The 23,295-nt window shown below is 19.8% G+C and overlaps 1 protein-coding gene across 1 annotated transcript in view; it reads right to left on the bottom strand.

The window, feature by feature from the left end:
• Nucleotides 1–23,295, bottom strand: part of LOC122509304 (cadherin-99C) — a 198,598-nt gene that overhangs the window by 27,951 nt on the left and 147,352 nt on the right. The window contains exons 3-6 of the mRNA XM_043623263.1: nucleotides 19,882–19,947; nucleotides 15,749–15,927; nucleotides 13,903–14,025; nucleotides 9,935–10,198 (exon numbers count right to left, since the gene is read on the bottom strand). Of these exons, the coding sequence (XP_043479198.1) occupies nucleotides 9,935–10,198; nucleotides 13,903–14,025; nucleotides 15,749–15,927; nucleotides 19,882–19,947 (632 nt within the window). The remainder of the gene's footprint in view (nucleotides 1–9,934; nucleotides 10,199–13,902; nucleotides 14,026–15,748; nucleotides 15,928–19,881; nucleotides 19,948–23,295) is intronic.

The following is a 23,295-nucleotide window of genomic DNA, read 5'->3' as shown; positions in this document are numbered from 1 at the left end:
ATAAAATTATTCGTAGGAATTCAATTATTTTCAATTTTTTATAAATAATAAAATTCTTCGTAAGAATTCCATTATTTTCATAAATAATAACAATCTTCGTAAGAATTCAATTAAATTTATAAATAGTAACATTTTTTGCAAAAATTCAATTATTTAGTAAAAAAAATATTTTCTCCATTTTTAAACAAAATTTTAATAAAATTTCACGAACCAATATACAATTATTTTCTAAAATTTTAATAAATCCTTCAAAACAATTCAATTCTTTTTTTTGAATAGGTAGTAAAGTTTTTGCAAAAATTCAATTATTTTTAATACAATTTTAATAATATTTCACGAAAGAATTCAATTTTTTTTTAATTAGTTATAAAAAATTTCAGTAGAATTCAATTATTTTCTAAAATTTTTATAAATCCTTTGAAACAATTTAATTTAATAACATTTTATAAAATAATATAATTGCATTTAAATAAATTCTTGGAAAAAATTCAATTTTATTTATAAAATAGTAACATTTTTCGTAAAAATACATTTTTTTTCATACAATTTTAATAACATTTCATGAAAGAATTCAATTTTAAAAAAATTTTTAATAATATTTTTCGTAAAAATTCAATTATTTTCTAAAATTTTAATAAATCCTTCGAATAATTTAATAATATTAATAAATAGTGAAATTCGCTGCAAAAATTTAATTTTCAATAAAATTTTACGAAAGAATTCAATTTTTTTCCTTAATTCGTTATAAAATATTTCAAAAGAATTAAATTATTTTCTAAAATTATTATAAAATTTAATATAATTAAATATTTAATTTCAATTATTAACAGACACAATTATTTTAAAAGCTAGAAAGAAATTATTCATAAAATTCAATTATTTTCAAAATTTTTAATTAAAATTATTAAAGAAACTCTATTTAAAAAAAAAAAATTCAAAGAAATTCTTCAAAAAGAATTTAATTAGAATTTTCAAAAATTTTAAGAAAATTCTTTGGAAGAATTCAATTATTTTCATAAGTAATAAAATTTTTCAAAGGAATTTAATTACTATTATTAAATCTTTTGCAACATTTCAATGATTTTCAATACACTAATTTTAAAATTGAAAATATTTAAAAAGAAAAATTATTAAAAAAGATAAGAAACAAAAAAGCAAACAACAACTGCGACTTAAAACTGCGAACAGATTACTGGAATTGACCGAAATACAGCGATTATTAATATTAATTTTTTATTTCATTATTTTTTTTATTTATTTCTCTTTACTAATTTCTTTATTTATTCAATGAATAAAAAAAAAAACCTATAAATAATAATAAACGTAAAAATAAAATAAATATAAATAACAATAAGAAATACAATTTTTATTTTTATATTCTTTCTAAAATTGCATTTTAACAGATACAAATGTTTTTTATGCCACTTTCACCAAATGTTCCCTTATCTAAATTTTAAATTTCTTTTTTATATGAAATAAACTTTCTAATATTTCCAGAATTGTAAAATGAAATCAAAATTTAAATTTCATGAAATCAGTGCAAAATGGATAAATAAATAAAAATATTTATCTCGAATTTTTATTGATCAGAAATTAAAATAATTAATTTTTAGTACTCTCCAAATAGTATTGAAGGAACGCGGGCTTTGTAAATAAATAAATAAATAATCATTTTTCATTGAAACAAAAATTAAAGTCAAACGAGAAAATTAATTAACTATAATATTGTTCACAAACTCGTTCTTTTCTTTTGATGGAAAAGAAACATTACATATTCCCGTTTCATAATATTTATATAGAAAATTCTCAATTTTCATGGAAATAATTTGCATCATTTCTATTTCTTAATTACAATTGCTTTAATAAAATTCAAAATTCATTTCAATTAAATTTACATTTTCTAGAATTTTTAATTATTTTTTATGAAAACAATTGAATTTCTTAACAAAAATTTTATTATTTATGAAAATAATTGCGAAATTTTTATTATTTATAAAAATAATGAAATATTTGCGTACAATTTTATTAAAATTTTTGAAAATAATTGAATTTTAGAGAAGAATTTTATTATTTATAAAGATAATTAAAATTTTGACAAAAATTTCTGAACATAATTGAATTATTGTGAGAAGAATTTTATTGTTTTTGAAAATAATTGTATTTCTGCAATTATTTGTAATTTTTCCTAAATTGGATTTTTTAATGTTTTCAACAAAAAATTTTAAATTCTATTATTTTTAAAATTTCTAATTTTATTTTAAAAAGTAAGTAAGAAATTGAATTAGAAGAATTGTTGCTAGTTATTAAATAAACAATAACAATTAAATTAATTAAATAGTAAACAATTTAATTAAATTAGAAATAAATAAATTTTTCATAATTAGTAAATCAAATTCTACTTTCAAATTACAAGTCTGAAAATTTGAACCAATTTCAGCTTAGAAATTCTTGCCATTCAGAGCGAGATTCAGAAACTAAATTTTATAAATTACATTATTTTTAATTATTTTCTAACCAATTTCAGGAAGAATCTTTGAATTTAAAAAAAAAAATAAATAAATCAGATTAACTTGTTTATTGTCAAGGAAAAGGTAGTTTCCTTTCTTTCTTTCTTTCATTTTTTTTTCGAGAAAAAAATATTCCCAGGGCGTAACAATCTGCATTCCAAAGGGGCAAGGAGCGTTAAGGAGCAATATATAGTAACGTCTGCAAAGCAGTTACACTTTCACCAGATTAAAAAGTTCCTTTAGAATCCTGCATAATGCAAAAATGGCGAAGTGACTTCATTTATATTATACATAAACGTAATTCAACATCATACTCTCAGATAACCGAAGTTGATAGAAATTTACTTCAGATGATAAAAGGGTATACAATACAAAACAGAATATGAAAAGAAATCAAATCTAACTTTTCTAGCTACACTTTTTTCTCTCTCCAATAGATTTTTCTTCTCTCAATATTACGTTAATTAAAAATAATTTGTATTTATTCTCTCAAAAGAATTGTTTTTCAAAAATATTTTCAAACAAATTAATTAAACTCAATTCGTTTTATTTCATATTTTTCTTTGTCTGAAATAAATTGATTTTCAAAAAATATTAACTAAAATCAACGTGATTCACTTTACATTTTTTTTTCTGCCAAATGAATTGTTTTTCAAAAAAATATTAATTAAAATCAATTTTATTTAATTTAACATTTTTTCTAGAAAATTAATTTTTTTTTCAAACATAATTTAATTAAAACCAATTTGTATTTATAACATTTTTCTCTTTCCAAATAAATTATTTTTCAAAAATGTTAAATAAAGTTTTAAAGTATAGTTTAAAATTTTAAAGAAGTGGAATTTCAATCAATAAAAATTTAATTAGATTCTCTTTGAATTAGAATTAGTTACAAATAGCTAATTTGAAAGTAAAAAGTCATTTACTTACACAATAATATTTTTAGTAATTAAACTAATTATTAGATAAATTCACTTTTAAGTTAAGTCAAAATAATTAAAATTTTTGTTAAATAATCTAATTAGTAAAGTTTGACTACTTTCATAGTTTTACTAATACAATATATTATTTATTTTGTTTAGATAAATGATTTGTTTATTAACAATTATTAAAAATATTAAAATTTTTTTTATTTACCATTTTATATAAAATTAACAATTTTAAAAATGATAGAATTTAAAAATCAATCATTCAAATTTTATTAATAAATTAGAATGTAATTGAAATTTTTTTGAAAATGATTGAATTTTTGCAAAAAATTTCACTATTTATAAATATTATTGAATTATTCGAAGGATTTATTGAGATTTTAGAAAATAATTGAATTTTTACGAAAAATTTTTTAAAAATTGAAATCTCTAATGAAATGTTATTAAAATTGTATTGAAAATAATTGTATTTTTGCAAAGAATTTTACTATTTTATAAATATAATTGAATTTTTTCGAAGAATTTATTAAAATTTAATTACTTTATAAAATGTTATTGAATTGAATAGTTTCAAAGGATTTATAAAAATTTTAGAAAATTATTGAATTCAAGTAAAGTTTTTTATAACGAATTAAGAAAAAAAAAATTAATTCTTTCGTGAAAGTTTTTTGAAAACAATTCTATTTTTGCAAAGAATTTTATTATTTTATAAATAAAATTGAATTTATTCGAAGAATTTACAAAAAGTTTAGAAAATAATTGAATTCTATTGAAATTTCTTATAACGAATTAAAAAAAAATTGAATTCTTTCGTGAAATTTTTTTGAAAATAATTTAATTTTTGCAAAACATTTTACTATTTATAAATATTATTGAGTTATTCGAAGAATTTATTAAAATTCAATTATTTCCTAAAATGTTATTGAATTGAATAGTTTCGAAGGATTTATAAAAATTTTAGAAAATAATTAAATTCAATTGAAGTTTTTTATAACGAATTAAGAAAAAAAAATTCTTTCGTGAAATTTTTTTGAAGATAATTGAATTTTTGCAAAAAATTTTACTGTTTATAAATATTATTGAATTATTCGAAGAATTTATTAAAATTTTAGAAAATAATTGAATTCTATTGACATTTTTTATAACGAATTAAGAAAAAAAAATTCTTTCGTGAAATTTTTTTTGAAAATAATTAAATTTTTGCAAAAAATTTCACTATTTATAAATGTTGTTGAATTATTCGAAGGATTTATTGAGATTTTAGAAAATAATTGAATTTTTACGAAAAATATTATTAAAAATTAAAAGAAAAATTGAAATCTCTTATGAAATGTAATTAAAATTGTATTGAAAATAATTGTATTTTTGCAAAGAATTTTACTATTTTATAAATATTACTGAATTTTTTCGAAGAATTTATTAAAATGCAATTATTTCATAAAATGTTATTGAATTAAATAGTTTCAAAGGATTTATAAAAATTTTATAAAAGTATTGAATTCAATTGAAGTTTTTTATAACGAATTAAGAAAAAAAATTCTTTTGTGGAATTTTATTGAAAATAATTGAATTTTTGCAAAAAATTTTACTGTCCATAAATATTATTGAATTATTCGAAGAATTTATTAAAATTTTAGAAAATAATTGAATGATATCGATAAAAACGAATTAACAAAATAATTGAATTCTTTCGTTATTTTTTTTTTTTAAATAATTGAATTTTTGCAAAAAATTTTACTATTTATAAATGTTATTGAATTATTCGAAGAATTTATTAAAATTTTAGAAAATAATTGAATTATTTAGAAAAAAACGAATTAAGAAAAAAATTGAATTCTTTCGTGAAACTTTTTTGAAAATAATCGAATTTTTGCAAAGATTTTACTTATTTAAAATAAAAAAAAAAATTGTATTCGTTCGTGAAGTTTTATTAAAATTTTACGTTTGAAAATAATCGAATTTTTCCAAAAAAAATTTTAATTTTTATAAAAATAATTTAATTCTTACGAAGAATGTTATTAAAACTTTTGAAATTAATTTAAAAAAAAAATTAATTAGTAAATTAGTTAATAATTGAATGTTTTTTAAAGTTTGAATTTGAGATTATTTAAAAATTTCATATTTGAAAATAAAAATGTTGTAATTTGCATAATAATAATAATAATAAATTGAATATCACGTTCACAATAAAATCTATACAAACTTAACGAAAAACAAAAGAATACAAAAAAGACTAACTTCAAAAAATGTGGACTTTCAAAGAAAGAATACGACTATTATTATATGTACATAGTTAATTAATTAATTAATTAAAAATTATTTATATTAGTAATTTTAATTAGTAATTTTCTACTAATAATGTTATATATACAGAATTTTCTTTATGAATTCTAAAAATTTAATTCTTTTCCTGTAGGTACTTTTAATTAAATTATCTAACTTTTCGCAAAATTCAATGATTTCCTTGACCTGAGGCAACCATATTAATGCTTTATAAACGGAGTGACAAAGAAACGTTAATTAATTTTTAGTTTTGAAAAAGAAAAAAAAATTGTCTACGCAAAGCACACTTTATGGAAATCAGAGAAAGAATAAAAAAAAAAATGTTTTTCATATGTCGAGTTAAAAATGCAAGAGACTTTTATGCAGTTAGTTGAATTTAATGATGCGGCATTTAGGTATTTCTGTCATTTAGTTTTCTTGTGTTATTAACGCCCCGGGAAAAATTAAGAGCAAAAGAGGAAAGGTGAAAGAGGGAAGGTGTCTTTTCTTTTTTCCTCAGATATAATATACAAGCAGCCTGCGTGCAAGGCACACCTTGTGTCACCCATTGTTTATTATGTGCTAATGTCACTAACTCTGATCTCAAAGCTATATACATCGAAGATACACTTGGGCTTTTAAAGATCATTAGAGGTCTCCTTTCGCAGAATCTAACATTATAACACAACTGCAAACAAGTCCATCAGTTCCAAGAATCTTTGCCGGCTATTGATTTTTAATTGCATCTTGTTTGATCGTAATTGATTCATCAGGTGTGTAGATTCTTCTCTGATAGAATCACTAACTCTTGCTTCATGATTTATACAATTGTATCATGTATATAGTATAATCCTTTCTCTTTCAAAAAAAAAAAAGAAAGAGAAAAAAAACTACTCTCTTTATACTATACACAGAATTTTAAGTGCAAATGTCCTTCGAGAGGGGAAAAAATAATGTTATTTGTGTGTGGAATGAATTGACAATAATGTTTCTTTGCCTGAATTTTTAGAATCAATTTTTAGATATCGATGCTGATGAATTATTCATTGAGTTGAAGTTCTGATGTGAGGGAAAATAACAATTCAATTATATGTTGTTTTAAGTTTTTTTTAGTTGTTGAATATAAGTATCGGATCTAAGAAAAACGTTTATTCTTCGTCTAGAAACGATTTTTGTTGGAAAAACAAATTTTCTTTTAGTTCAGATTTCGTACTTTAACGAAAAACTATATTTTAATGCTTTCTGTACGGTTTGCAATTATATGGATTTTTTTTTAGATTTTTGCCACTAAAAGCTATCTCTTGTTCCTTTTTTTCTAAAAATTTGATCTATTTTAAACTCTTTCCTTTTTTTTCTAGTTTAAATGACTAGAATACATAAACTAATAAATAATATAATAAATCATAGTAAATTTTTTGAAGTAGAATTAGATTAGAATTAGTAATTGTGATAGAAAAATACTGGCCAACTTTTTGCTTTCAACAAATAGAAAAAAAAATTAATAATTTAGTATCAAAAATATTATTGTTAGTAAGAAATAACTAATTATTATCAAATATATCTTTTTTGTTTGCCTCATAAACTATAAAATTACCACGAATGCAAATACAAAATTTTTTCTATTTCTGACAATAACAGACTTTGCACTCGATAATTAGTTTTAAAAAAGTATCAAAAAGTAACTTTCAAACTAAAAAAAGTAGTAAAAAAGTAGCTATCGAAAAACTAAACTTCACGATCAGAAAAACTCGTTTTAGACACTTTACAAAACTTGACAAGAATTCCATTATATATATTTTATTTTCCTGACTTTAACTTAATTTTTATAAACAAATATTTACTTGTTTCTCATCCTGCTAATAAATTGAATTCCTACAACGAATTTAATAATTCGTAAAAGAATTTCAATATTTATAAAAATAATTTAATTCTTGCCAAGAATTTTGTAAAAATTTGTAAATAATTGATTTCTTTCGACTTATTTTTATATAAATAATTCTAAGTTAAATCATTAAATAGATGAAAAATTTTTATTATTCTCATGAAAAGAATTAAATTCTTACGGAGATTTTGACAAAATTTGTTTTAAATAATCGAATTATGTTTGGATATTTTATGAAAATAATAGACATTAAAAGTCATTGAATTGCGAAAAGTTTTTAAAAATAATTAAATTTTACAAGGAATTCAATTAAAAATTTTGAGAATAATTGAATGTCTGTGGGGAATATTTTATTAAATTTTTTTGAAAATAATTGAATTCTTAAAAATCATTTTATTATTTATGAAAATAATTGAATACTTGCGAACGATTTTATTAGAATATTTAAAAATAATTGAATTTTTGTGAAGAACATCGTTATTTATAAAAATAATTGAATTTTGCAAAGAATTTTCTTAAAATGCCTCAAAATAATTGAATTTTCGGGAATAATTTTGTTATTTATCGAAATAATTGAATTTTTTCGAAAAATTATTTATATAAATAATTGAATTGTTGGAAAGAATTTGATTAAAATCTAAAAGAATAATTGAATTATTTCAAAATAAAATTTAATTAAAATTGTATTTAAAATAATTGATTTCATTCAAATAATTTTATTAAAATATTTGAAAATAATAATTGAATTCCTGTGGAAAATTCTAATATTTTTGTAAATAATTGAATTCTTCCAAAGAATTTTATTAAAATTTTCAAAAATAATTGAATTCCTGAGAAGAAATGTATTAAAATCTAAAAGAATAATTGAATTATTTTAAAAAAATTTAATTAATATTGTATTTAAAAAAATAATTGATTTTATTCAAATAATTTTATTAAAATATTTAAAAATAATTGAATTCCTGCGGAAAATTCTAATATTTTTGTAAATAATTGAATTCTTCCAAAGAATTTTAAAAAAACATGTTTTTTTAATATTTGATTTTTTCGAGGAATTGAAATTAAATTTTTAAGAATAATTACATTTCTCGAGCAATTCCTGTAAAATTGTATTTAAAATAATTGAATTCCTGAGAAAAATTTTATTATTTATGAAAATAATTGAATTTCTGTCAAAAATTTTGTTATTTTCAAAAATAATTGAATTCTTGTTTAGAATTTTATACACATTGTTGTAAATAATTTATTTTTGCAAAATATAATAAATATTATGAAAATTTTATTTTAAATAATTGAATTCTATAGTGGAAAACTTTATTTGTAAGAATAATTTAATTTTTCGATTAATTAATTTAAAATAGTATTAAAAATAATTGAAATTCTTCGATGAGTTTTATTATTTATGAAAATAATTGAATTCTTGTTTAGAATTTTATCAACATTTTTTTTTTAAATTGAATTTTCATGAAAAATGTTATTATTAGTAAAAGTAATTGAATTATTTTGAAGAATTGTATAAAAATTTTGTTAAATAATTGGTTTTATTCGGAATTTTTTTCAAACTGTTATTCTAAATTAATTGAAATCCTGTGAAAATTTTATTATTTATGCATGAAAATAATTGAATTTTGAATGAATTTTATGAATTTTTTTTTTTTAAATTATTGAATTCTTTTTCAAATTTTATGAAAATAGTAGATATTGAAAATAATTGAATTCTTTTGCGAAATTATATGAAAATACTAGATATTGAAAATAATTGAATTTTGTATATTTTTTGAAAATAATTGAATCGTTTTAAAAAATTTGATTATAATTTTTGTGAATAGTTTTTTGATTGGTAGTATTAGCGAATTTAACCCAAATATTTATTGTACAAATAAAAATATAAAAATCGAATATTTTTATATTTTTATTAATACAATTTTCATAAATAAATAAAATCTAATCTAATTTTCAAATATATTCCCCGCGTTTAGAAAAAGAAGAGAAAAAAACAGAAAATCACGCACTAAAAAAATCACCATTACCGCACTTATAATGGAGTAAGAAAAAAAGTCTCGTTCTAAATAAAAATACCCATAATTAAAGTCTCAAAAGTTTTTAAATACAGTCTCATGATGGAAACTTGCTTTCGAGTGAGGAAAAAAAAGAAAAAAACTGGCTATTAAACTTGACTAAAAATGTAAGAAGTTATAAGGAAAATGCAATTTGTGTGGGTTAACGGTATTATACTGTCAGCAGTTTTTTTTTCTCCAGAAACGCCGGAAATAGCGGTTCGGTTATTGTGAGAAGGGTTAAAGAAACTTCTTCTTTTTTTATTTTTTTTATTTGCTTTTTTGAAAAGAACTTACTGAGGCGAGAATGGTGACTAGATAGCGTTGAGTTCTCTCGTAGTCTAAAGTACGATTTACAGTGACTTGGCCTTGATGGGGTAGATTAATGCTGAAGTAACCATATCCGTCAGCGGTTGTAACCCTATCTCGTCCAACTCCATCGCTATTTCCAATCCCGGTGCCATCCCCAGGTGCAATGGAATACTCTATAAGAGAATTCACTCCAGCATCCGCGTCTACGGCGTGAACTTTTTTGAAAATTGTCGAGCCCACTGGCGTTAACTGAAATTAAATCAAAATCCAAATTTTTTATTATAATGAAAATTATTATTTATTATTAATATTACAGAACTCGAACCAGTGAAAGTATTTAAAAATGCAAACTTTACGGACCAAAAATGCAAAATTACGGACCAATTACAGACAAAAATATAACCAATCCGAGTCAAATAAGAAAAATTTTACTTAAAAACTATAAATTAAATTTATTCATAACTATAAAATTTATATTTAACATGAAGAAATCGATCACTCCAAGTTTTCGACTCGGAATGATCGATATCTACATGTTAAATAATAATTAAAGATGGCAAATTGATAAAATTATTATTTTATACCTATTATATAAGAATATTATTACTGTAACTTTTTTAAAATTATTTTCATTATTTAAATTCAATGATTATTTTCTAAAATTTTTAACCAAAATTCTTCTATAAATGCATTATTTTTAGGTAATAATTTTTGAAAAAGTTCTTTGAAAATTTTCAAATTCATTTGCTTACAATTCAATTTTACAAAATTTCAATTATATTCATAAATTCTTCAATTAAATATATATTAGAAAATATAAACTTTAAATAAACTTTTTCAAAAAATTAATTCTACAGAATAGTTATAGTTAAAAATAAGAAAAATTCATATTTACAAGATTTTAATTCAAAACCTTTTCATAATTCAATTATTTCGTAAAATTCATGCAATAATGCTTCTAATATTCAATTATTATTAGAAAATTAATTATTGAGAATTCAATTATTTAAATACAAAAATTAATAATTTATCAAATAATTGAATATTTCTTAAAATTGAATTTTTATGAAGAATTTTATCAAAATTCTTAAAAATAATTGAATTCTTTCGTCAAATTTAAAAAAAAAACATTTTAAGAATAAATGCAATTTTCTATCATTTTATTTAAAATTATATAAAAAATAAATTAAATTTTACAACAAGTTTTGTTATTTATGAAAATAATTGAATTCTTGCACAACTAATTTTATTAAACATTTTTTTAAGGAATTGTATTCCTGTGAAGAATTTTATTTGTCAACATAATTGAATTCCGGAGAAAAATATTTATTATTACTTATGGAAATAATTAATTTTTTGTAAAGAATTTTATTCAAATTTTTTTAAATAATTGAATTTCTCAAAATTTTTTCAAACTTTTTGAAAATAATTAAATGTCATAGAGAAATTTCATTAAAAATTTGAAAATTGTATTTTTTTTTTGAGAAAAATAGAAACCTTGTAAAAAAAATTTAGTATTTATTAAAATAATTTAATTATTGCGAAGAATTTTATAAAAAAATTTTAAAATAATTGAATTGTTTCAAAAAAAAAATTTATGACAACTCTTTTTTAAATAATTGAATTCCTGTGAAATTTTTATTATTTACGAAAATAATTAAATGTTTGCGAACAATTTTATCAAAATTTTTCCCAAAAATTTTATTAAATTGTCTGAAAATAATTGAATTTTAATATTTGTCAAGATAATTGAATCCTTTCAAAGGATTACGTTAAAAGTTTTTTAAAATTAAATTTAATTAAATTTTAAATTAAATTTATATTAAAAAAATTAACTAAATTCAAATTCAATTATTTAAATACAAAAATAAATAATTTTTTGAATAATTGAATGTTTCTTAAAATTCAATTCTCATAAAGAATTTTATCAACAAAATTTTTAAATAATTAAATTCTTCCTACGATTTTTAATAACATTTTTAAGAATAATAACAATTTCCGAGAAATTTGATTAAAATTTGATTAAAAATAATTGAAATTCTGCAATGAGTTTTATTATTTATGAAAATAATTGAATTATTGCGAAGAAATTTATAAAAAATTTGTAAATAATTGAATTCCTGTGAAATTTTTATTATTTTATGAAAATAATTAAATGTTTGAGTAGAATTTTATGATAATTTTTTTAAATAATTGAATTCTTTTGGAAAATTTTATTAAAATAGAAGATATTTAAAATTCATTGAATTGAGGAAAATTTTTGAAAATAATTGAAATTTTGCCAAGAATTTTATTAAAATTTTTGGAAATAATTGAATTTTGTAGAAGAATTTTATTATTTCTAAAGATATTATTATTATTGTTATTACTAGCAATTAGCAAATGTCACGAGTGAAATACGGTATTAAATTTATTTTTATTCATGTAATTAATATTTGTGAAATAATTATTATCAAATATAAATTTTCATAGTGAAAATTATTTATAATCATAAATATTTATATATTTATAATAATTATAATTATTTATTTATAAAAAATCCATCTATAAAATTTCTTTCAGCGCTTATATAAATTGAATTTTAGACCGCTTCTCCCTTGAATATAAATTTTCATTCTGCTTATGACGTGAAATCTTAACTACCTCATTATGATTGATGAGAAAAAAATATCCAACTTCCTTGTATATGTATTAGTAGAAAAAAAAATGAAAAAACATTCATTATTTTAAAATATTTATTAATTCCCATATATATCAGAAATTATTAATCTCCATAGTTGATTAGAAATTTAAATAATTAAGTTGTTATACTCAAATGTTATTATCATTGAGGGAATATTACGGCATAAAAATCATATACTTGCAATTATGAAATAATACAGTTATTATTGAATAATTACAGTGCAGTTAATAGTTGTAAACGTTTTTTTTTCTTTTTTTTTTCGCTATTTTCCCGAATGGGAATTAACGGTCTCTTACTGGCGAACTATATATTTATAATACGGATCACCTCATAAATAATTTAACAATTGTTTTTTGTATATGATGCTTCTTTGTAGACTATATTTTATAGACTTGATTCGACAACTTTTTCTTATTATCATCATCATCTCATGTAATAAAATATAAAACAAATAATTAATTCATTAAAATTTTAATGCAGTTCGTTAATTTTTTTTTCTTGAATTGAATTGAAGAAAAAATTTGAAAAAGTAGGTTAATTACTAATTTCAATAAACAAATAAAGTAACAATTGAATTATCAACAATTTTTTATTGTATTCTTAGAGTTATTTTTTACGAAAATTAAATAATTAATAATTAGGCAATAAATAACTAAATAGTCAAAAATTAAGTAATTAAACTAATTAATTAATTATTAAGTAATTCAGCACTGACGAATCAATAATTAAGTAATAAATAACTAAATAATTAATAATTAAGTAATTAATAACTAAATAATTAATAATCAAGTAATTAATAACTAAATAATTAATAATCAAGTAATTAATATCTAAATAATTAATAATTAAGTAATTAATAGCTAAATAACAATAATTGATTAATAGTTAAATAAACAATTATTAATTAATTGAGGCAAAAAAATTAATAATGAAATAATTAAAATAACAGAAATTATCTAAATTGATAATAAAATAATATAGATAATGATAAATTAATTATATAAATTTCTAATTAACTTATTGTTACGCCTATTATTTTATTATCAATTTAAATAATTCTAATCATTTTAATTACATAATTTGCGGTAATTGCATTAGAATAAAAACAAATTTGAAACACATTAAAATTCTTACTGGCGAATTACAAATTTCAAAGATGTACAGTATCTAAGGGGAATAAATTTAAATTCATCTCGTTGAACGAGAAAGGAAAGTTCATTGCGGATGAAACAATGGTGGAATTCAAATTTAAAATTATCTGAGCACTCACCTCTGGGACTGTCGTTTCATATGGTGTGTTGACAAATTGAGGGGCATTGTCATTAATATCCGAAAGTCTAACTATTATGGGAATAGTTCTCTTTTTATTTGTTGACTTCACTGTACACGTCAACTGTAAGAAAAAAATTAAATTAACTTAAATTAAATTAAATTGCAGTTTAAATATATAATTTTCTAAATTATAGCATTTATGTTTCGAAAAAAAATGTATTTTTCTTTTGTCTTTTTATCCCAAAAAAAAAAAAACGGGAAATAAAAAATCTTTTTTGTATTAACGAAAAAAGATAAAGAAAAAGTCCTTTTTTTATTAAAAAAAAAAAAATAATAATAAAAATTCTCATTTCGTTCCAAAAAAAAAATTTTCTTTTCGGATAAAAAAAATGAAAAAAATCTCTTCTTGTATAAAGAAAGAAAGCGGAAAATTTTCTTTTTGAATTTAAAGAAAAGAAATAAAAATTCTCTTTTTCTATAAGTGACGCGATCTGAAGAAAGGGACCTTAGAAGCAAAAAATTATAGGTTATGTTTTCAATTTTTTAAATGAAAATACAAAAAAGGGATCAACTGTCAATATAAATCATTGATGTTTAAGTCTTCATTACAACTAAAATATTTAATAAACACTGATTTTAATTCGAAATAAATAAAAAGAAACTTTCAAACAAGAAAAAAGTAACTCTAACCCAACCTTAAAGTGATTTGCTTCTAAGGTCCCTTTCTTCAGATCGCGTCACATAAAAAAAAAGAAAAAAAAAATTCTCTCTCTGCATCACAAAAGAAAATTAAAAATTCTCCTTTCGAATAGAAATAGAAAAATAAAAATTCCTCTTTCCAATTAAAATAGAAAAATAAAAATTCTCTTTTCGAATAAAAATTCTCTTCTTTATTCAAAATAGAAAAAATAAAAATTCTCTTTCGAATTAAAACAAAAATAGAAATACGAAAAAAAATTTCGTATAAAAAAGAAAAAAATTTCTATTTGAATTAAAAAAATTAAAAAGAGAGATAGAAATTGTCCATTTGAATCAAAGTAAAAAATAAAAATTCTCTTTTCGGACAAAAAAAAAAGAGCAAACATTTTTTTATTGAATTTAAAATAATAAGATAAAAATTCCCTTTTTCTATTAAAAAAAGAAGAAATAAAATTTATGTTTTTGTAATTAAGTAAATAATTTTCTATTTTCTTTTTAAAGAAGAGAAAAAAAAATTATCTTTTTGCATTGGAAGAGAGAAATAAAAATCCTCCTTTTTGAATCAAAACAGAAATATTAAAAACCTCTTTCGAATTAAAATAAAATAAAATACGAATAAAAAATAAAAATACGAAAAAAATATCTTTCTGAATTAAAAGAAATTAAGAGATGTTAAAATTTTCCATACGAATCAAAATAAAAAAGTTCGATTTTCGTCCAAAAAAGAAAGCGTAAATTTTTTTTTTTTAAATTAAGAAAAAAAGATAAAAATTTATCTTTTTTATTAAAAAAACAATTAATAAGATTTCTATCTTCGTGTCAAAAAAGGTAAAAAAAATTCTCTTTTTATATTGAAAGAGAGAAATAAAAATCCTCCTTTTTGAATAAAAACGGAAAAAATCCTCATTTGATATAAAAAAAGAAAAATAATTCTCTTTTTCTATCAAAAAGAGAAATATAAAATTTTTTCTTTTTCTATAAAAAAAATTCTCTTCTTCTATCAGAAAATAAAAAGAAAAATTCCCTTCCAGTCCCAAAAAGCAGAAATATGAACAAAATAAAATATTAATAAACAGTAAGTAAAATAATTTTCATTTTTTTTTACACACCTATAAATAATAATAAAAAAAATTCTTTTTCCTCACCTGAAAAACAATGTGCGACAAATTTTCAGCGTCCCTATCAAGTGGCTCGACAAGCTGTAACTTTTTTCCCTTGAGAATAAAAAGTGGCTTTCGTCCAGTGAAAATAAGTTCCAAGACTATTTCTGTCAGTGGATCTCCAGACACAGGAAGCTCTTCTGGCGCGGTCGCTTGATCGATGGCTGTTAAGAAAATTTCAGTTCATGTCAATCAATCACAAGAGAGAATCCAATAGCATTATGTAACCAATGCTTTTCAAGTAAACAGAGAATCGTTACGTGATGCTAATTTCAAAATAACGATCACTTTACATTACCTAATTGTTCCTTTCACAATAGATGGAGAGAGAAAATACAGTTTTCAACGCGAAAAAAAACCCTTTTATATTAAATTATCATAAACAATTTCAAAAAATAGGACAAATTAAAAATTTTTTTTTTTTACATTATTTTCTTTTTTTTTATATATTTTCTTATTTTCATTATTTATTTACGTTGTTTTTTTACCTTATCACTTTTTAATTATTTCCTTTTTATATTTTCCTTTTTTAGACTATTTTCTTCTTTTTATATTATTTTACTCTTGTCAGAGTATTTTTTACCTTATTTTCTTTATTCTACTTTATTTTATAATTACTAATTCTTTTTAAATTCTATTTTCTTCTTTCTACCATTTTTTTTTTTTTTTTTTATTATTACAAATTGTTTTTTCACTTTATTTTCATTTTTCTACGTCTTATTTTATTATTCCCAGCAAAACAAATTAATTTTACAAAATGAGAAAAAACGAAATTTCAATTATTGTTATTGAAAATATGTCCTATTTTTGGGGAAGAGGAAAGTAAATTTGATCACGTAATTTTTCCTTTAACCTTGTCTCTACATGGTTTGATCGTGTTTAGTGATATAAAACCAATATCCACAAGAAGACAGCAACTATCTTTCCTTGATATTGAACCGTACAGAAAATGACAAAAAAAAGAGACAATTTTACGTGAAAAAGTTTCCCAATTCCGAGGACGAAAATTAAGTTTCAAAAATGACAAATTATAGCTTTTTACAATTTATATATAAATTATTGTTGTCAGGAAACTTATTTTTCAAAACCAGAGATCCTTTTTGTGATTAATAGTGAAATAATGGACAAAAAAGAAAAAAAAATTAAAAACTGGTTTTTCATCTCGATTATTGAGAGAGATTTCTTTATAAATGTTCATTAATATTCATAATATTTATTAATATTCTTCAAAAATATTTTTGTTAATAAGTATTGTGTCAGAAAAAGTCCTAAAATTTTTATTGCAAAATAATTAAAAAAAAAACGGTTTTAACATGAAAGTAATAATGATTATTTTTTATACAGTATAATAATTATTTTTACAGTAATAATTAATATTTGTTATTTATTGAGAAATGGTAATTATTTGTACAGCGATAATAATTATTTTGAAATGAAAAGGATCACAATTTTTATTACAAAATAATTAAAAGACGGTTATAAAGAACAGTAATAATAATTATTATTTATACAGTAATAATAATTACTTTTTATACAGTAATAATAATTGAGGCTCCGAATCTTGAAAGGGCGCACTTTCAGTATTGATTTTAAATGGTAAAAGTGCCCTTTCAAGATCAAGAGCCTCAATTACTTTTTATACAGTAATAATAATTAGTTTTTATACAGTAATAATAATTTCTTTTTCTATAGTAATAATAATTATTTTTCATACAGTATAATAATAATTTTTTTAAACATAAATAATAATTATTATTTATATAGTGACAATTATTATTTATGCTGTGATAACAACTATTATTCATAAAGAAATAATAATTGAAGTATTAATAATTTATTTAATGATGATAAAGTGTAATTATTTGTAAATTATGAATAAATCAAGGTAATTTAACAAATTGCCCTTCCGTATTCATTATATCCAGACTTCATTGTAGACATAGAAAAAATAAAAGGCCTTTCTCATCAGACAATCATTATTTATCCAGATAGCAATTGATTACAAGTCATTATATCAATTTTTCGCCATGTACGCATACCTTTATATTTATAATAATTATAACAGCAAAATAATTTTCTAATAGAAAAACTGTAGTCATATAGTGTTAGACTAAGAAAAATATTTTATTTTAACCTCAAAACATTTCTGGAAAAGTTCAACTTTTTGTCATATTTTTTTTTTAGTCTCCTTTCTAGACAGCAATTACTGTTAAAAGTTTCCTCTTTGACATTTCTTCTATTTTCCTTCTTCCTTCAATTTTTTTCTCCTATTTTATTGTGATTCGAGAAGATTTTATTGCAAAGGAAAGTCCATTCTTGTATTTTTTTCTGTATTCTCTCTTTTATATACAGGATATACACTCAGAAAAAAAATTTATTTGAAACCACCAGATTTATTTGAAATAAACAAATTTTCATTAAACCAAATAAATATATGACTAAACTATATATATATATAGTTTATCTATAATTAATCTATAACTATAATTTATTTGCTTGATTCAATTGAAAGTGTGTTGTTTCAATCAAATTTCTTTTTAAATTTCTTTCAAATCAAATTATATTGTTTATTTAATTTTTTATAATTTTTATTCTTGCTAATTATGTAAAATCAAATCAAATTCAAATTGAAAATTCAAGACATAGAAAAATTGATTCAAGCATAATTTTTCCTGAGTGTATTTATCGTAATATGGTAATTCTCCTTTATTTATGGAAGTATTTATAAACATTTTTATTGTTTACTAACAAATTTTATAAATAATTTGATAAAATTCACAACGTTTATGATCAATGATTTTGAGGAAAAAATATTTTTTTGTATATAAATTTATAATCACATTTAAAATGTATAAAGTATATAAAATAATAAAATATATAATAATACCTATAATAAATATGCACTCAGAAAAAAGTTTTTGTTGATTTGAAGAAATCACTTGCTTTGACTTGTATTTTCGATTGAAAATTAATTTTTCTTTTATTCAAAAAAATATATTTGATTCAAACAAATTTTTCTTTTTAAATTAAAAGATTATTTCTTTGACCCTATAATCAAAGATAAATTTTTTTTGTTTAAAGAAAACAATTTCTTGAATTCAAAGAAAAATTATTTAAATTAAAGAAATGTTGTTGAAATAAAAGAAATATTCTTTGGATTAAAAACCCTATTTTCTTTGAAAGAAAAATTTATTTTGAATGAAACAAATTAACGAAAAGAGTCTAAGAAAATGATTTCTTTAAATTATAAAATTAATAGATAATAATAAATAAATAAGTAATTAATTAAAAATATATCTATTCTGTTTATTTTATAAATAAATAATAATAATATAAAAATTAAAATATAAATAGAATTAATTTTTGAACATAAATTAATGCTAATTATTATTTATACAAAAATTTCTTTCAATTATTATTAATCATAAACGCTATGAACTCCAGAGACTTATGTAACATTCCAGATATGGTTATTGTAATCATGGGCTTTGTCAATTTTTTCTCCAAGAGTATCAAGAATATGCAAAAATTTTTCACTTTTTTCCCATCATAACAGTTATATTTCATCTCAAGGGGAAATTCATGATTCGCGGTTTTAGTGAAATAACACTTTTTTGTCCCACATCTTTTGAAAAATATTTTGACATCTCTTGCATATATTTTTCTTCCAATTTTGTTGAGTAATTTTTTTTTTTATAAAGTAAAAAAAGATTATTTTCCACAGTAAAAAAACATTTTTTTAAAAAATAAAAAAAATTTTAGTCAACAAATTAAAAAAATTTTATTCTCTGACCTAAATATTCAACTGTTGATTTTTCTTCATAAAGATATAAATTTTTCAATAAGAGGTTAGAATTTAAAAAAGAAAATAATTTTTTCCAGAAGAAAAATCGAAAAATGATTATTTTATAATTGTCTGTTTAAGAAAAATCTACATAAATTTTAAACTAGACAAACTAACAATGCAATATTTAAAAAAAAAACTCGATTGAATAGTAAAACTAAATGTATGAAGAAAAACTTTTCTTACAATTTCCAACATTTTTTTTTATGTATATTTTCCCAACAATTATTTATTACAAAAAAAAAAATATATAACCAAAATATTCAGAACTTACAGCTTCCTTTACTTTCTTCGATGTCGAGAATAATATTTGATTGTCCCGTTTCCACTTCGCATAGTCCTGAAACAAATCGTGTAAATTGAGTTTATTGTGCCAACAAAAATCATTTTACCGCGAAATATTTGGTACCGAAAGACACTTAGTAACGTTGAATAAATATACAGAAGTACTTTATTGCCAAAAAAATTTTTGCCAAACTTTCACAATATAGAAATAAAATTAAAAAATAAAGAAAATAAAAAATTAAGAAATTAAAAAAGGGAAATAAGTAAATAAAAAAAAATAGAGAAAATTATAGGAAAATAAAGAAAGTAAATATAACAAGAAAAATAAAGAAACTAAAGAAGGTGAAGAAGATAAACAAAATGAGCAAAAAAAAATAAAGTAAAGGAAATAAAGAAAATTTATTTAATAAAATTAAAATCTTAATAAAAAATTAAGAAAGTAAAGATAACAAGGAAAAAAAGAAAATAAAAAATTAAGTAAAGTAAAATAAATAATATAAAAATTAAAGAAAGTTAGGAAAATAAAAAGAGTAAAGATAACAAGAAAAATAAAGAAAATAAAAAGAAATAAAGAAAATAAAGAACAAAAGAAAATAAAAAATTAAGAAAATAAAGAAAGTAAAAATAACAAGAAAAATAACAAGAAAAATAAAGAAAGTAAAGAAAATAAAGGATAATAAGAAAAATAAAGAAACTAAAGAAGGTGAAGGAAATAAACAAAATGAGCAAAAAAATAAAATAAAGGAAATAAAGACAATAAGGAAACTAAAGAACGTAAAAAGAAATATAAAGAAAATACAGAAAATTAAGGAAAATAAATGAAGTAAAGAAAATGAAGAAAATAAAGAACAAAAGGGAAATAAAGAAAATAAATTAAAATAAAGAAAGTAAAGAAAATGAAGAAAATAAAAAAAATAGGGAAAATACGGGAAATAAATAATATAAAGATTAATAAAAAAATAAAGAAAATATAAAGTAAATGGGACAATGTTGTATCATGTCTTGTTTGTAACTGTTTAATTGTATTTATCAAGTATATGTAATTGTTTGCGTGCTAAGAAAGTCTATTTATTTTCCAACATTGACACAATTTTCATCAGCAATTGTATAAATTTTCTACAGAAGAGACGTATCTCACAAAGATGTATCTCACAAAGATGTATAAAGATGTTCATAAAACATACATCTCTTACTTTCACCAAAGTGCACAAATCTCTGTAGAGCATAAGTTGTATGTTAAAGAACCTGTCCCGAGCAATAACTTAAGTGAAGATTTATTTTAAAATAATACTCCTCTCACGGCACTGTAAAATCACCGAGAATCGGAATTTAATTTCAAATAAAATTATTCTTTTACTTTCGAACATAACTTATACACTTCTTTTAGTTTGTCTCATATATTCAAATTAATTATTCAATTTTTATTATTTTTCATTCAAATTAACTTTATATTTATTACACGATAAAAATTAAATTAATTTATTACACTGAGGAAAAAATTTATTTTACTCAATTAACCGATTACTTGTCTATTATTATCAATTAAATATTTACTTCAATCAAGTCATTTTTATTTAAATCAAGTAAATAATTACAAAAATTAAAAAAATTGAATTAAATTAAATTAAATTATAAAAATGTTTTATAAAATAAAATTAGAAAAAAAAAATATTTTATTTGAACCAATATTCAGTATTTGTAATAAATAGTATGTAACTATAAATAAAATAGTATTTAATTTAATAAAATAAAACTTATTTGATTCAAGTAAATATTTATTTGATAGACAAGTAATCGGTTATTTGAATTAAATAAATTTTTTTTCAGTACGTATATTTATTTATTGTTAAAAGAAATTTATTATATGTTTTATTATTGTAATAAAAAATCCAAAATTAATAATATTTTTTCCTACTTGAATTGGTGATATTAACAGAAAGTTATAACATAACTGCTTTCAAACAAGAAAAAAATTTCAATCTTTGTAGAGATAAAAAAAAGCGAAAATGAAATCATTCTTTATATTGGACGTAAATAATTTTTTAAAAGAGCATAACAGCAGCAAAAAAAACACTTCTTTACATAATATAATATTAAAATAAAAATTCACGTTCAAGAAAAAATAAAAATTCATATTCTTCTGGTAGTTAAAATTTCACAGTCTCTCTCCCTTATCTCACGCTATAAAATTTAAATTTTAAGAATGAGTTTTATATCTTTACGACACGTACCTATAAAATATTTATTTATCCTTGAGATTGGTAATTTTCGGTTGTCCAAGTTTTACATTATATGCGTGTATACTTTGTACTTATTTGAATTTTTGCAAATTCATAAAGCAAAGACTGAATAAGAAAAACCAGTAAATAAATAGTTATTGTACTTATGTGCATATGTAGGAGTAATAATTTACAACGCACGCAGAAATAAAGAAAAGGGAGGGGAAAAAAAATAAAAGATATATAATTATCCATTGAAAATAATTTTCACCTTTAAAATTAGTTTTCCTGGTTATAAATATAAATTTTAACTTTCTTTTAAACATCGCACGTAACATTATTTCTGCAGATAAAAATTAACGAAACTTTTCCCTTCTCCCAAGATTATGACAATTTTTTCTGTTTATGATTTTATAATATGTAAATTATGCACTAAAGGACTATAATTTTCCTTTTTTGTAAATCCGATTTCATGTAATGTAAATAAAATAATAAATAAATAAGAAAATATAAATAAACGAACACATAAATAAGTGAATAAATAAGTAAATAAATTAATAAGCAAATGAATAAACAAATGAATAAATAAATAAGCAAACGAACAAATAAATAAATTAATGAATATTAGTAAATAAATTAATAAAAAAATAAATAAATATATAAACAAATAAATAAATAAATAAATAAATAAATAAATGAACAAATAAATAAATAAATGAATAAATAAATAAATAAACAAATTAATAAATAAATAAGCATACGAACAAATGAATTAATAAATAGATAAATAAATGGACAAATAAATAAATTAATAAAATGATAAATGAATAAATAAATAAACAAATGAATAAATAAATTAGCCAACAAACATATGAATAAAAAAAATATAAATTTATGCAATTGTCAATTTATATAATATAATTGTAATAATATGTAATAATAATAATGGTAAATAATAATAAATTTACTAAATTAGAATAATTTATGGAAAATTAATTTTAGATTTAAATTAACATTAAAAAAATGAATGAAATTTTATTCCAGAAAAGAAGAATGTCCATATCGATAAAGAAATATGGGGAAAAAATTATTATAATATAAAAAAGATAAATTTTTTGGAAAGGAAAGTGTAATGCAAATGCGGCCCTGTTTTGTAAGTAGGTAACGGAGAACGCAAATGTCAC

Source organism: Leptopilina heterotoma, unplaced genomic scaffold (genome assembly GCF_015476425.1).
Source record: "Leptopilina heterotoma isolate Lh14 unplaced genomic scaffold, ASM1547642v1 Lhet_60, whole genome shotgun sequence".
In the NCBI taxonomy this organism is placed as follows: domain Eukaryota; kingdom Metazoa; phylum Arthropoda; class Insecta; order Hymenoptera; family Figitidae; genus Leptopilina; species Leptopilina heterotoma.
This window is presented reverse-complemented; position numbering and strand designations above follow the sequence as displayed.